The sequence below is a fragment of the Epinephelus moara genome, chromosome 16 (assembly GCF_006386435.1).
Source record: "Epinephelus moara isolate mb chromosome 16, YSFRI_EMoa_1.0, whole genome shotgun sequence".
Lineage (NCBI taxonomy): Eukaryota > Metazoa > Chordata > Actinopteri > Perciformes > Serranidae > Epinephelus > Epinephelus moara.
In genome coordinates this window covers 35,466,484-35,478,412 of record NC_065521.1, presented here as the reverse complement: position 1 = coordinate 35,478,412, position 11,929 = coordinate 35,466,484, and the positions used below count along the sequence as shown (strand labels likewise).

At 42.1% G+C, this 11,929-nt stretch overlaps 1 protein-coding gene across 3 annotated transcripts; it reads right to left on the bottom strand.

Annotated features, from left to right (window-relative positions):
* Positions 1-52: 52 nt before the first annotated feature.
* On the bottom strand, positions 53-11,630 carry LOC126402970 (calcium-independent phospholipase A2-gamma-like). 3 transcript variants are annotated; one of them, XM_050065347.1, is made up of 9 exons: positions 11,496-11,630; positions 7,442-8,971; positions 7,086-7,238; positions 6,838-6,995; positions 6,084-6,178; positions 5,788-5,959; positions 5,482-5,539; positions 4,025-4,219; positions 53-2,484 (listed from the first exon to the last, which is right to left on the bottom strand). In XM_050065347.1, the coding sequence occupies exons 2-9, from the start codon at positions 8,873-8,875 to the stop codon at positions 2,026-2,028; spliced, it is 2,724 nt and encodes a 907-aa protein (XP_049921304.1). In that variant the 5' UTR covers positions 8,876-8,971; positions 11,496-11,630; the 3' UTR covers positions 53-2,025. The 3 variants fall into 3 exon arrangements, with proteins under 3 accessions (XP_049921304.1, XP_049921305.1, XP_049921306.1); XM_050065349.1 differs by having other exon boundaries at positions 2,316-2,484; positions 4,025-4,119; XM_050065348.1 differs by lacking the exon at positions 4,025-4,219.
* Between the last annotated feature and the right edge of the window lie 299 nt (positions 11,631-11,929).

Here is an 11,929-nt window from a genome sequence, read left to right as displayed (position 1 = left end):
AGTGGTGCTTTGATGCATTTAGTACAGAAGAAAAGTCTTTGATGACAAGGAAAAGAGTCTATAAATAGGAATTTATTCAAAACAAATAAAATGCCCATTAGCACAACATATTTACAAATATATCATAACTTATTTCAAATTCAACAACACTGAGAAGTGCAACAGTAATAATAGCAATAATCAGTAAATGTTACATGTGCACAGTACACAAAGTGTTTTTAACAAAGTGCATGGAAGTGCTTTTGTCATGAACGTGCATGTCGTGCTCTACATCATGGACTCATCAAACAAAATGCTGTATCTGAGTGACTGACAGATATTGCAATATGAGTTGTTGTGCAAATGGTAATTTCTGCATAATTTTTTACCAAGAAATATATTAAAAAATTATGACAATATGATTTTTTGAGGGGTATCTGTCCAAAGCATGTGCCTTATGTCTGGAATATGATTTATAGGCCGATGTTTCATTTAAAATGGTCTGTTGTGACACATTTTGCCTTTATCAAAAAGGCAGCTCCTTTGGATATTGCACTTGGCTATATGGCAATTTTAAAAATATTTTTGATTAAATGTGCAGCCCTAGAGTGAGCCATGTTCTCAGCATCATGCTGATTTGCTATACAGTACATATATAAACAGGAAGTGGACAAAACGGCAGAAACATCTTATAACGGCCTTGACGAATTTGAGGGAGCTTAGCATCAACTAGATTCTTACTTGAGGTTGAAATCACACGGTGGTTGTCGATCCATTCTGCTGATCAGTACATAAGTTAATTCAACCTATGTATGCACAAAAAGCTCCTCTAAGGGATCACCAGAGTTATTAGAAATCATCCTGAGGGGGACGTTAATGTCTGCACCAAGTATCAGGGCAATGCATCCATTAGTTGATGAGAAATTTTACTAATAATCACAAACTAGTCCATACCCATTGGTAGCTTTGTCCCCTTCTACCTATGCCAATCCTCAATGCATATGAGCAGTTTCACATAGATTGACCACGTCAGTGAGTAGAAAAACGTGGGACAGACGGAATGACTGACTGACAGTTTCTGTGATTATGTACAGCATACCATACCATGACTTAGTCATACCAAAAATTAGAAAACAAACCCACAACATTGGGCCACAGGGGGAGCCACAGCGATCGGTCGCGTTTTAGCCATTTTGAAGCATTTTTCTGTTGTTATAGCGCCACCCAGTTGCCAATTAGAGTTACATTTCTCCAGTCACCTTGAGGCGTCCTGTTCTACATATCTACCAAGTTTAGTAAAAATCCATATGGCGGTTAGGCCTAGATAAGAAATTAGCTCTCTAGCGCCCCCATTTTGTTTGATGGGGTCAATAATGGAGGGGTCCCCTCAGATTATGTGTGGTCATATGCCTACAAAGTTGCGTGGTGATGGGTGAAACCCTTGAGATGTTATACACCTTTATGTGATGAGCCACGCCCTCCGCAATATTCATTGCCTTATAGAAGCTCAGTTTTAGTAAGTTTTCCAACTTTTGCCAAGAGGGAACTTTAGATATTGGTCCCTAGATTATGTTCACCCAGTTTCATGCAGATCGGTCAGACTTCCTAGGAAGAGATCGATTTTAAGTGTTTTTCAAAAAATTGTGCAAAGTTTCATGTCTCTACGACATACGGGGCATGAGATATGCCCATTCAAAGTTTGCAATTTCAATCGGTTGCTATAGCGCCCCCCTTTGGCCAATTGATGTGATATTGCTTCATTCGCATCCTCCCATGACCCTCTACCACTGTGCCAAATTTCACATGGATTGACCAAGTCAGTGAGGAGAAAAACGTGGAACAGGCAGAGTTTTCGTCATTATATAGTAAGATAAGATGTCAACATCATGGTATCGCTATAGCAAAAGTCAGGGGATCACCAAATTCAATGGGCTTCATCTTCATGTTTGAACAAAATTCCTGTTTTGTTTCTGTTATTTTGTCCACAGCCTGTATCAGTGTGCGCCTGTATCTCCTTCGTGTGGACATACCTCACACTGCACCTACTCACACCCATCTCTGCTTCATCTCCCACGCCCTCTCGCTCATCCAGTCCTTAGTTCTGCGAGCAGCTGAGCGCTCCGCCCCGAGCACCAAACAGAGCCGGGCCAGTTTGAGCCGGTTTCTCTCCAGGTAGTTCTGGGTGTCTCTCTGCAGCTGGTCCAGGGCCCACGGTCGGCTCTCATCCAGGGACACCAAAGAACTCAACATGGGGTTGAAGCGGAAGTACACGTCTGGAGCCAGCAGATCATCCAAAAGGGTGTGGACCCCTTCAGTGTCGGTGGCACTGCTGACCAGGTTGCTGATTTTGGCCCTCAGGCTGGTGGAGGTGGCAGGTCCCTTCTTAGCATTGTCATAGCGACCGGTGCCAAGGGACAGCACACACTGGAAGGGCTGGTTGGGCCACAACAGACGGCTCTCATGGACAGCCAAGGCACAGGGATTGTTCATGAGAATCCCTCCATCCTACGAAGACACACAGAAATCTAAAAGTGTGTAGACGTATTTGTTTCTCAATTCAAACCAACTCAAGAGCCAAAACACAAATCCCTGTCAAAATTCTGATTCTTCTATTTAGTTAACTTGGAACATGAATATAGATAATAAAACTAAACAGCTTTACAAATGATTGTAACACTGTCTTTTTTCTTTTGAAGGGAGGACAGTCGACATTTTTAGGGCGAATTTTTCTTCCCAGATATTACCATTTTGTCTTTGAAATTAAAACAAAAATGTGGCTTCGTGGGCACCACAGGTCATAAAAGTGTGTCAGGTCATTCACACAGGAAAACAATACTGCCCTAATTTTAGTAGCCTAATTGGTGGTTGTGTGAAAATAACTGCCATTAAGAATCCTGGCCTAATTTTAGTAATTGGTGGTTGTGTGAAAATTATTTTACCATTAAATGTAATTGGGTTACACCACCTTAAATTCATAAAGCTTTTAAGAGTAAACAAGTTTGTCTCTCTTCGTCACGGGGAGGAGCCAAAAATTATTTTTGAAATTATGCTGAGGAGGACCATGTGTTTTTATGAAGTGAAACATAATGTTAAACCCAGCTTCCTCAATAAATTAGATTCACACAGTCCCTTATCAATCAATCATTTATATGTCACATGGACTAATACAAGATACAGCTCCAGGGAAATGCGATTATGTCTGCTCCTTCAACTTCGCCCCTCCTGAACACAGGCAGTAACACTCTGAAGCCACCTCTGAACGCTGTGGCACAGGGTGAGGAGGAACAGGACAGCACCTCACACTCCTATTGCTACACCAGTCGCCTAAATTAGTGGTTGTCAAACTTTTTGTGCCCAAGGTGCGCCAGAGGGCAAGCCAAAATCTCAAGGCACGCCTGTATTTATATCTGTGCACAAAAACATGTGTTATCATATCACTCTTATCATGACATAAGACAGGTAGCTCGTAGTTCGTGATACTATCTGCTTTTTTTTCTCTTTCATTTCAGTGGTAGGTCGTCTTCACTGGTGCTTTGCTGTAATTTGCTCCCTACAATAAAGGGATCCATTGTCTCGCTCACAGCCTTCTCCTTTTAAATGTTCACACAGGCTGCAAATGAGGGCTTCTGATGTGTCACGCAATTATAATTCCCACGCTTGAACCGTGACAAACCTCCCATGAAGGTGCACATAAAATTAAATTACATTTTTTAGCTAGAGTTTGCCTCATTTTAGGAAGTGGGTGCACACAGCATACTGATACAGTCAATTAAAAATTCATTCATAAGTTTTTGTACAGGCCCAGTTGAATATTGCAATAATATGTGTGGTCACAAAATCCCACAGCACACCCAGATTGGCGTCATGGCACACCATCTGAGAATCACTGACCTAAAGCACACATCTCCTTCCCTTCTCTTGCCAGAGTCTTCTGCTTATCTCTCATTTACCACATTACTGTTTAACTCACATATAAAGGTGTTTTAAGTTGCATAGTTAGTTCCAAAACTCCACATAAAATGCAGCAATGACATCACCCTCCTACCTGGTGAATGTCACTTTGTAGGGTAAACTCCTGGAAGTATCCCGGGGCAGCTGATGATGCTCGCACTGCCTCCCACATCTGGCAGCCTGAGCCTCCTGCGTAGCGGCAGAGAGACCCTGGTTTGTGGTTGTAGTTGCGGAAGACAAAGGCCTTTGGACTGGTACCCCAGTTAACCACTGCGCTGACTGCTGAAACCTGAGCAGGCACCAACAACACCCTCTGTGACATGTTCACAAAACCTGTGCACACTGCAATTTTGATGTTAAGCATCAACAACAAAAATATGGTTCTAATCTTATCTTACTGTATAATTACGAAAACTCTGTCTGTGTGTCTGTTCCACGTTTTTCTCCTCACTGACTTGGTCAATCCATGTGAAATGTGGCACAGTGGTAGAGGGTCATGGGAGGATGTGAATGAAGCAATATCACATCAATTGGCCAAAGGGGGGCGCTATAGCAACCGATTGAAATTGCAAACTTGGAATGGGCATATCTCATGCCCCGTATGTCATAGAAACATGAAACTTTGCACAGAGATGCCTCTCCTCATGAGGAACAATTTTGCCTCAAGAACCCATAACTTCTGGTTATATAGATTTTCCGCCATTTTGAATTTTTTGAAAAACATTTAAAATCGATCTCTTCCTAGGAAGTTTGACCGATCTGCATGAAACTGGGTGAACATAATCTAGGGACCAATATCTAAAGTTCCCTCTTGGCAAAAGTTGGAAAACTTACTAAAACTGAGCTTCTATAAGGCAATGAATATTGCAGAGGGCGTGGCTCATCACATAAAGGTGTATAACATCTCAAGGGTTTCACCGATCACCACGCAACTTTGTAGGCATATGACCACACATAATCTGAGGGGACCCCTCCATTATTGACCCCATCAAACAAAATGGGGGCGCTAGAGAGCTCATTTCTTATCTAGGACTAACCGTCATATAGATTTTTACTAAACTTGGTAGATATGTAGAACAGGACGCCTCAAAGTGACTGGAGAAATTTAAGTCTAATTGGCAACTGGGTGGCACTATAACAACAGAAAAATGCTTAAAAATGGCTAAAATGTGACCGATCGCTGTGGCTCCCCCTGTGGCCCAATGCTTGTTTTTTTTCTTCTAATTTTTGGTGTGACTAAGTCATGGTATGGTATGCTGTACATAATCATGGAAACTGTCAGTGTGTCATTCTGTCTGTCCCACGTTTTTCTACTCACTGATGTGGTCAATCTATGTGAAACTGCACATAGGCATTGAGGATTGGCATAGGTAGAAGGTGACAAAGCTATGGGTATGACTAGTATGCTAATAATAATGCTTTTATTTTGACTGCAGCAGGGGGTTTGCTTTAGCAGCTGTAGCCTCATGAATCCAACAGTATTTTAGCAGTGCTGTGAGCCTAAAGGAGTTTTTGTAAAATTTCATACCATGGTGTTTGCAGCGTTCTTACCTTGGGACTCAACTCATCTCCTGCTGTTTTGATAAGTACTCTTTTTCCCAGCTTTTCTCTAAACAGGATGAAAACAAAAGCTTCTGTCAGACCAGACTGTATTGCCATCTTATTAACATGTTGAGAATTCACTTCTTTCACTGAAGTACTTGTATAGTGTTTTCAACTCTATATCTATCTATTGGAAATTCATTTTCTGGTAATATTTTGGAGCGCTATCCTCTGGGATTTTTGCCTCACAATACTCCTGAGTTGTTGTGCTTTAAAATTCTAAATAAAACCGAAATAAAATCAAAATTCTAGTACAGTAGTATTGTCTCCCAGGTCTCAGTGTCGTAGTAGGAGTGACTCCAGCCCATCTTCACGGTGCCAACGAGCGGGTTCTGCCGAAACACTTCAGAGCCAAAACGACGATACATGTCAGCGCACTCCTCCAGAGAAAAATGGGCCAGACCCAGCATGAAGGCAAGAACTGCACCTTTAATAAACACATGCAGAGACACCTGAGTGAGATACAAACTGACGGATTCAGACTGAGAAGCATCGAGATGTTGGTGAGAATAAACTATTTAGCTATCACTCTCAGTCCTGTTGTTTGTCACCTGTGCTCACTCCACAGATGTAGTCAAACAGCTGGTGGATCTTCTTGCCTGTCTCAGCTTCCAGGAGCTTTAACACCTGCAGAGGCACCACACCTCTGGAAAAGGCAAAGACACAATAAATAAAACAGAGTAAAGACATTATGAATTGAATAAGGAAAATAAATTAAACTAGGGATTCATTGACAATAAAAATAATCCCAAATTGCTGCTTCAGTCATTCATTAAAGGAGCTCTATGTGAAATTAAGAGCATATCTATAATTCAGCATCTGAGTCGGGACTGTCTGCACATTGCTCTGAACGTGGAGGTGGCTTAGCTGGCGGCTAGCAGCAGTGTTCCAACAGTGTTAACAGCATGATAAGTGTAAACAGTGCTAGCAACGGCATCAGTGCTGACAGAACTGACAAATGGTGAACCAGAGGGTGGAAACTACGCTTCCAAAACGATGCTGTGTCCTGATATCAGTGGAAACTAGAGTATAGGCCCAGTACAGAACAGTGGCAATCAGCTAGCCAGCGAGATAAACACACAGGGACTCATGTCACGCACTGACACGCACGCGTGGCTGGGCCGTCTACCACAACAAAGAACAGAGAAGCTCGGATTGCAACACACACAAAGGGAGCGTTACTTCATTCTCTGCTAGTGACGCCATTAATCTACTATATCTTTATAGCAAATAGTTGTTTGCTGCTATATTAATGCTTTGTATGTTGTATACAGCTCCTTTAATGATCAGTTTTCTTACAGTTACCTGGTGCCACCACCATCAATTGAGAGCACTCTAATGCCACGACCTTTGACTGGATCCACATAACCAATAAGAGCCAAGCTTTCTCTTAAGGCGCTCTGAAGCACCTGACTATCTCTGCAGGCTCGTCGCCTCTTCAACAGCGTGACTGCAGTTTTCTCCTGGAAACAGACACACCTTTAGAAATTCACTGAGGTCAAATCAGTTTATTGAATATTTGTAGAAAAGTGCTTGTTTCCCTTCCAACAGACCTGCCACATCACGGCTTTGCATGATGGGTAACGGATGAGGTGCTCATTGAGTGCCTCGACACAGGCTAACAGAGCTTCTGGAGATGAAGCCTGGGACAGAGTGACAATCCACCTTCGCGTCATTTCCTCTGCCTGCCTCCGACTCAAGACGAGCTGGGAACATACAACCAGGAATTATTAATAAACATTTGCGTTTAATGTGTTTTAGCTTCTCTAATATTACCAGCAATGTTTTTGCAACCTGTGGGGTCATAGTTTCAATTCAAATCTAAGCTTAATTAAGATCAGGCATGATAAGGCATTCAGCATGATCAGTTTCTCATATTCTTGATCAATCTCTGAACATGTCAGCTCACCTTTTTATTCAGTATTGCCTCTGGCGAAGTGACGGCAGGTTTGGGTTTACTACTCTGTGTCAAGGGGCCCAGCTTTAGATAAGCACCCAGGAGGTCAGGGATGGCACTCGTGGGGTGGCGAAGGCAGTCGATAAAGGATACAGTCTTGAGTCTCTCAGAGGTAGTTGATCCAGGGTCCATCTCTGTTAGGACACTTCTATTGATGTCCTCATCCAATTCACTTTGACCCTTGAAATACTGATTGATGTGACTGGCCATTTGGAAATAGTTCTCCCCAAAGTTTGTGGTATTACGGCTGCTGTGGAAAAGGCCCCCACTGACAGGGCTGACAGGTTCTTCTTGCTTCAGTTGTGACATGGCACCTTGAGCTGGTGAGGTAGACTGTGCTTTGTAATTGCTTTTCTTTTCTATAGGAAGGCTCCTATTCTGATCTTGTTTGACTTGTTCTGTAACCTTTGCACCAAAGTATTTATTGATGTGCCTTGCAAAGAGGAGGTAGCCCTCCTCCCAGCTGCTGGAGACATTGTTAGCTTCCACTGTTGCCTGATTTGCACCTGATTTCACTTGAGACATTTCAGCTTCTTTCGACTTTATGATGTATGTGTTTTGCATTTTTCTCCTCGTCTGCTTCCTGTTAGTCCCTTTGGTGGAGGAAATGGTTTCTGTATTCTCCTGCGTTTGAGCCTCTGTAGAACCGCGAGAGAAGACAGAGTTTATGTGATTAGCGACATAATTGTAGCTCTCACCGAATGTTGTCGCCAAAGAACTCATGTGAAATAGTTGCGGTCCAGAGTTGTCCTGTGTTGAAGGACTTGATCCTGAGCTCTCTTGTTTGCCTTTGCTTTTCAGGGTCTGTGTTGTGTCTTTGCCTTTGGATACATTCCGCTCTCTGACTGCCCGTTGACTTAGACTACGCCTCTGTGACCTGCCAAGATATTCTGGAGTTGTCACGACAACGCCAGTGTTTTCAGCCAGAAGTACAGCATCCTTTGTCTTAAAATAAACGTTAATGTGTCTGGACATTTTATGAAATGATTGACCGAGACGTCCTCCCAGTGAACTCAAAAGAAAACTGTTCTGAGCCTCCTCAAAGATCCCAACCGGAGCTTCGGGTTTTAATGTATTCTTATTGGAGGACGAGTAAAAACGCACCACATGGAGATGTTTTAGTTCTTTGGTAAAATCTCTGAGGAAGTGATTAGAGGTAGAGCCAGTATCACTGTGGTTTAAAATCTTAAAAGCAGCTTTTCTTGTAAATCTGGAGGGACGAGGAGGTGACAGCAGTGAATATCTGTGGAAATCCAGACCGAGTGGTGACTGAGCCAGACGAGGGTACTTTCGGAGAAGGCTCATTAGGTACCTAATTTTGCAGTAAAATCTCAAAGTCTTGTTCACAGAACTTGAACACAAGTTGGTGTTGAGGTAGCGACCCATGTTTGACCCGTTGTGGTGAGCAGCAATCAGTCAAAGTCCAAATGTGACTCTTAAACTTGCACTGATTTAGGCTGTAGCAGCATTTTCAACAGGAATCTAGGAAGATACACAAAACAAACACATCAGGGCGAGAGTTTACAACAGGGGGCGGCAACTTTTACTGTTAAAAGAGCCATTTCTAACAAAAAATCTGTCTGAAGCCATATTAAGTCTAAATCAGCCCATCAACATTAGTCATTCAGTTATATGATATCCTACAAGGTGGCTACTCTTATTTAGCACTTCAACTTTGCAGCATTGGTGGTGAAAGCAAATGAATCTGTCCACACATCCTCTACTTTCCTCCAAGGCTTTCTCTTTTTTGGATTTGGAACCCATAGTGAGCCATGCTAGAGAGACTCCAGGCCACTACTGAAGTTCAGTAAAATTTAGAGGAAAAGGCACCTGGTGATAGACGTATGACGCATTTTAGTTGATGAAACGTTAAAGCTTTTTTTAAATTGGATGTACAGGCTGCACATTTTGACAGTTGCAGAATGCTGTAATCACTTCAGGCCTACAACAATGAAAAATGGAAATCTGAATGTTAAAAAATAGCCGTTATTCATTTCCACGTAATTTTATGTCAAAGTCACAGGGAGCCAATGGAGATGGTCTGGATGTGGCTCCAGAGCCGCAGGTTGCCTACCCCTGGTCTACAACCATGCCAGCAGCTCTGTGAGACAGTTTTTTAGAACAGTGACGGTTTGAGCGAAATGCTAACATCAGCAATGCTAACAAGCTGATTTTGCAGATATAACATTGTTAACCATGTTCACCATCTTAGTCAACATGTACGCATGCAAGCATTTGCTAATTAGCAATAAACAACATACAGCTGAGGCTGATGGGAGTTCCACTTTTACAGGTATTTGGTCATAAACTTAAGTATTGAATTTTTAACCTGGCATCAGATGAAAAATCAGAGGACGAAAGTTTTCATGATTATTTGTAGAGACATTTCAATAACAAAGAATGTGAACTGGAACAGAGTAGTAAATCTTTGGTACTCCCTGTCACTGGGGAGGTCCATTCAAAGACAAAGAATCTGGCAAAAATATCCAAGTTTAAAGAACAAAAAGTAAGTGTTGAAGGTAGAATGCAACAGGTAAAACTTATTATGGTCTACAGCATTTTACAAAATCTATGTTTACATTTTTTTACCAGGTATTTTCTGTATGTTTGGGACTCTTATAGTTTGAATACGAGGGCTAGTGCAGTGGTTCCCAAATGGTCCAGCCACGGGGTCTAGATTTCTCCTTAGTCATTAGTTTAGGGTCCACACATTTTAATATATTCAGCATCCTACCTGCATTTGGCCATGTTGTCGAGCTAGTTTGCTGTCTCTGTCAAATAACTCTGGAAATTTACTGTACTTCAAAATCAAGTGGTTTTTATAAACTTGACACATTCAAAAGTCACCTGCGGTCCATTCAGAATGGACCCAGGACCCACCAGTTGGGAACCACTGGGCTAGTGTATCTAACCTGAAACAACCTAATCTAAAATGCAAAGTAGGGAGAAGCACATTTATCTGCATGAAGGGAGGAGTAGAGTAAAATCCAACATAAAATTAAATCTGCTATTTCTCTAAGTAGCTGAAAAAACAGATGCTGAGTACATTGGTATAGTGAAACATCCTTTCTAGGACAGGTTAGGTTTTGGACTGGTTTCTGAACTGTTTTTTTATTACTGTATAATATTGATGTTCTTTGTCAGGAGTATTAGTGTAAAAATGAGTTATAGGTAACAAGTAGCATATGCGTGTCATTCCCTTTACCCGCCTGCCTCCTAGACTAGACACCAGGGACACAATCTAAATGAGCCATGTCACTTTCCTGATGAGTTTTTGCACTGTATGCACATCTGTATTTTCAATTTATCAAATAAAATCAATCAATGTCACCCTGCTGGTGACACTAAAGGGAAAGATGAGGAATCAGAAGTCTTCAGGACACATCGTCTGCCAACCATGAATGCTTGTAAACGTCTTGTGCCAATCCATCTGGCAGATAAAGATAGATCACTGAGTACGTGACAATGTTGACCTGTTGGCGGGGTTAAATTCAGGAGGTCACCAAAGTTGTCATGCTCTAGGGAAAACTACATGCAAGTTAAATCAAGACACACTGTCACTCCTGATGGAGCGTGTGCACTTTATGGGTGAGCTGATTGTGTACAAACAGCAATAACCTTGCACTTGCACCTACTGCGTCTCCTCATAAATGTAACATGAAACCTCAGGGCAAACGTATCAGTTCCAATGACGTGTAAATGACCCTCATTCTGCCTGTAATGTGACATAGAAATGTGGCAACACAAGACAGCTTTGCATATAGTTTCTCTTTCATACTAACCAAATGAGTATTGTAAAGTGTCAGTATGTAAAGCACAGTGCATTCATTAACATTTTCTGTGGTGCCCTCCCTAAGAGAAAGGCAGACAGCTTGGCTATACAGTAGTAAAACATCTCCTACTGTTGTTTTCAACTTAAGTGGGGGAAGGTCATGACTCAAAGTAGCTTATAGCTACTCTAACCTTGACAGGAAATGTCAGACAGAAGAATACTCTTAAGATTTACCTGTAACACAACACCTGCTTCTTCTCTCTTCACAATTCCTCTTCAGCCAAATCTGTTTTTTGAAACCCAGTGCACCACTTTCAACAATCTGCCACTATTTCTTCTGTGTTTTGACACTTAATTCAACCCTTCTGTCGTGCAGCACTTTAATCTTATTGGCCGAGCTGGACTGGGGGGCGGAAAAGCACCACCAATGCTTTGTAAGACCACACAGGCTTAAGGTCATGTGGTGTCACTGCTGACTGCCAGGCTGGAAGCACAAGTCTAAAATTAGGGAGGGGGGAGACAACTAAAGGGTCTCAGAGAGCTGATGTTAGCTGCTTCTTGCGTCACGGCACGACTCACACGCAAACACACACACACCCTCAAAAATAAGCAGGCTTCGTAGAAACTGTGCACAGGCCACAACATGAGATAAAACAGTCTTACTTTTG

Bases quoted from the DNA above. Each gene is read 5' to 3' on its own strand.
- LOC126402970 (XM_050065347.1), bottom strand. From the start codon at position 8,875: ATGGGTCGCTACCTCAACACCAACTTGTGTTCAAGTTCTGTGAACAAG. The intron at 7,239-7,441 runs GTGAGCTGACAT...GTATGTTCCCAG, and splicing joins AGGCAATACTGAATAAAAAG to CTCGTCTTGAGTCGGAGGCA. The intron at 6,996-7,085 runs GTCTGTTGGAAG...GTCTGTTTCCAG, and splicing joins GCAAAGCCGTGATGTGGCAG to GAGAAAACTGCAGTCACGCT.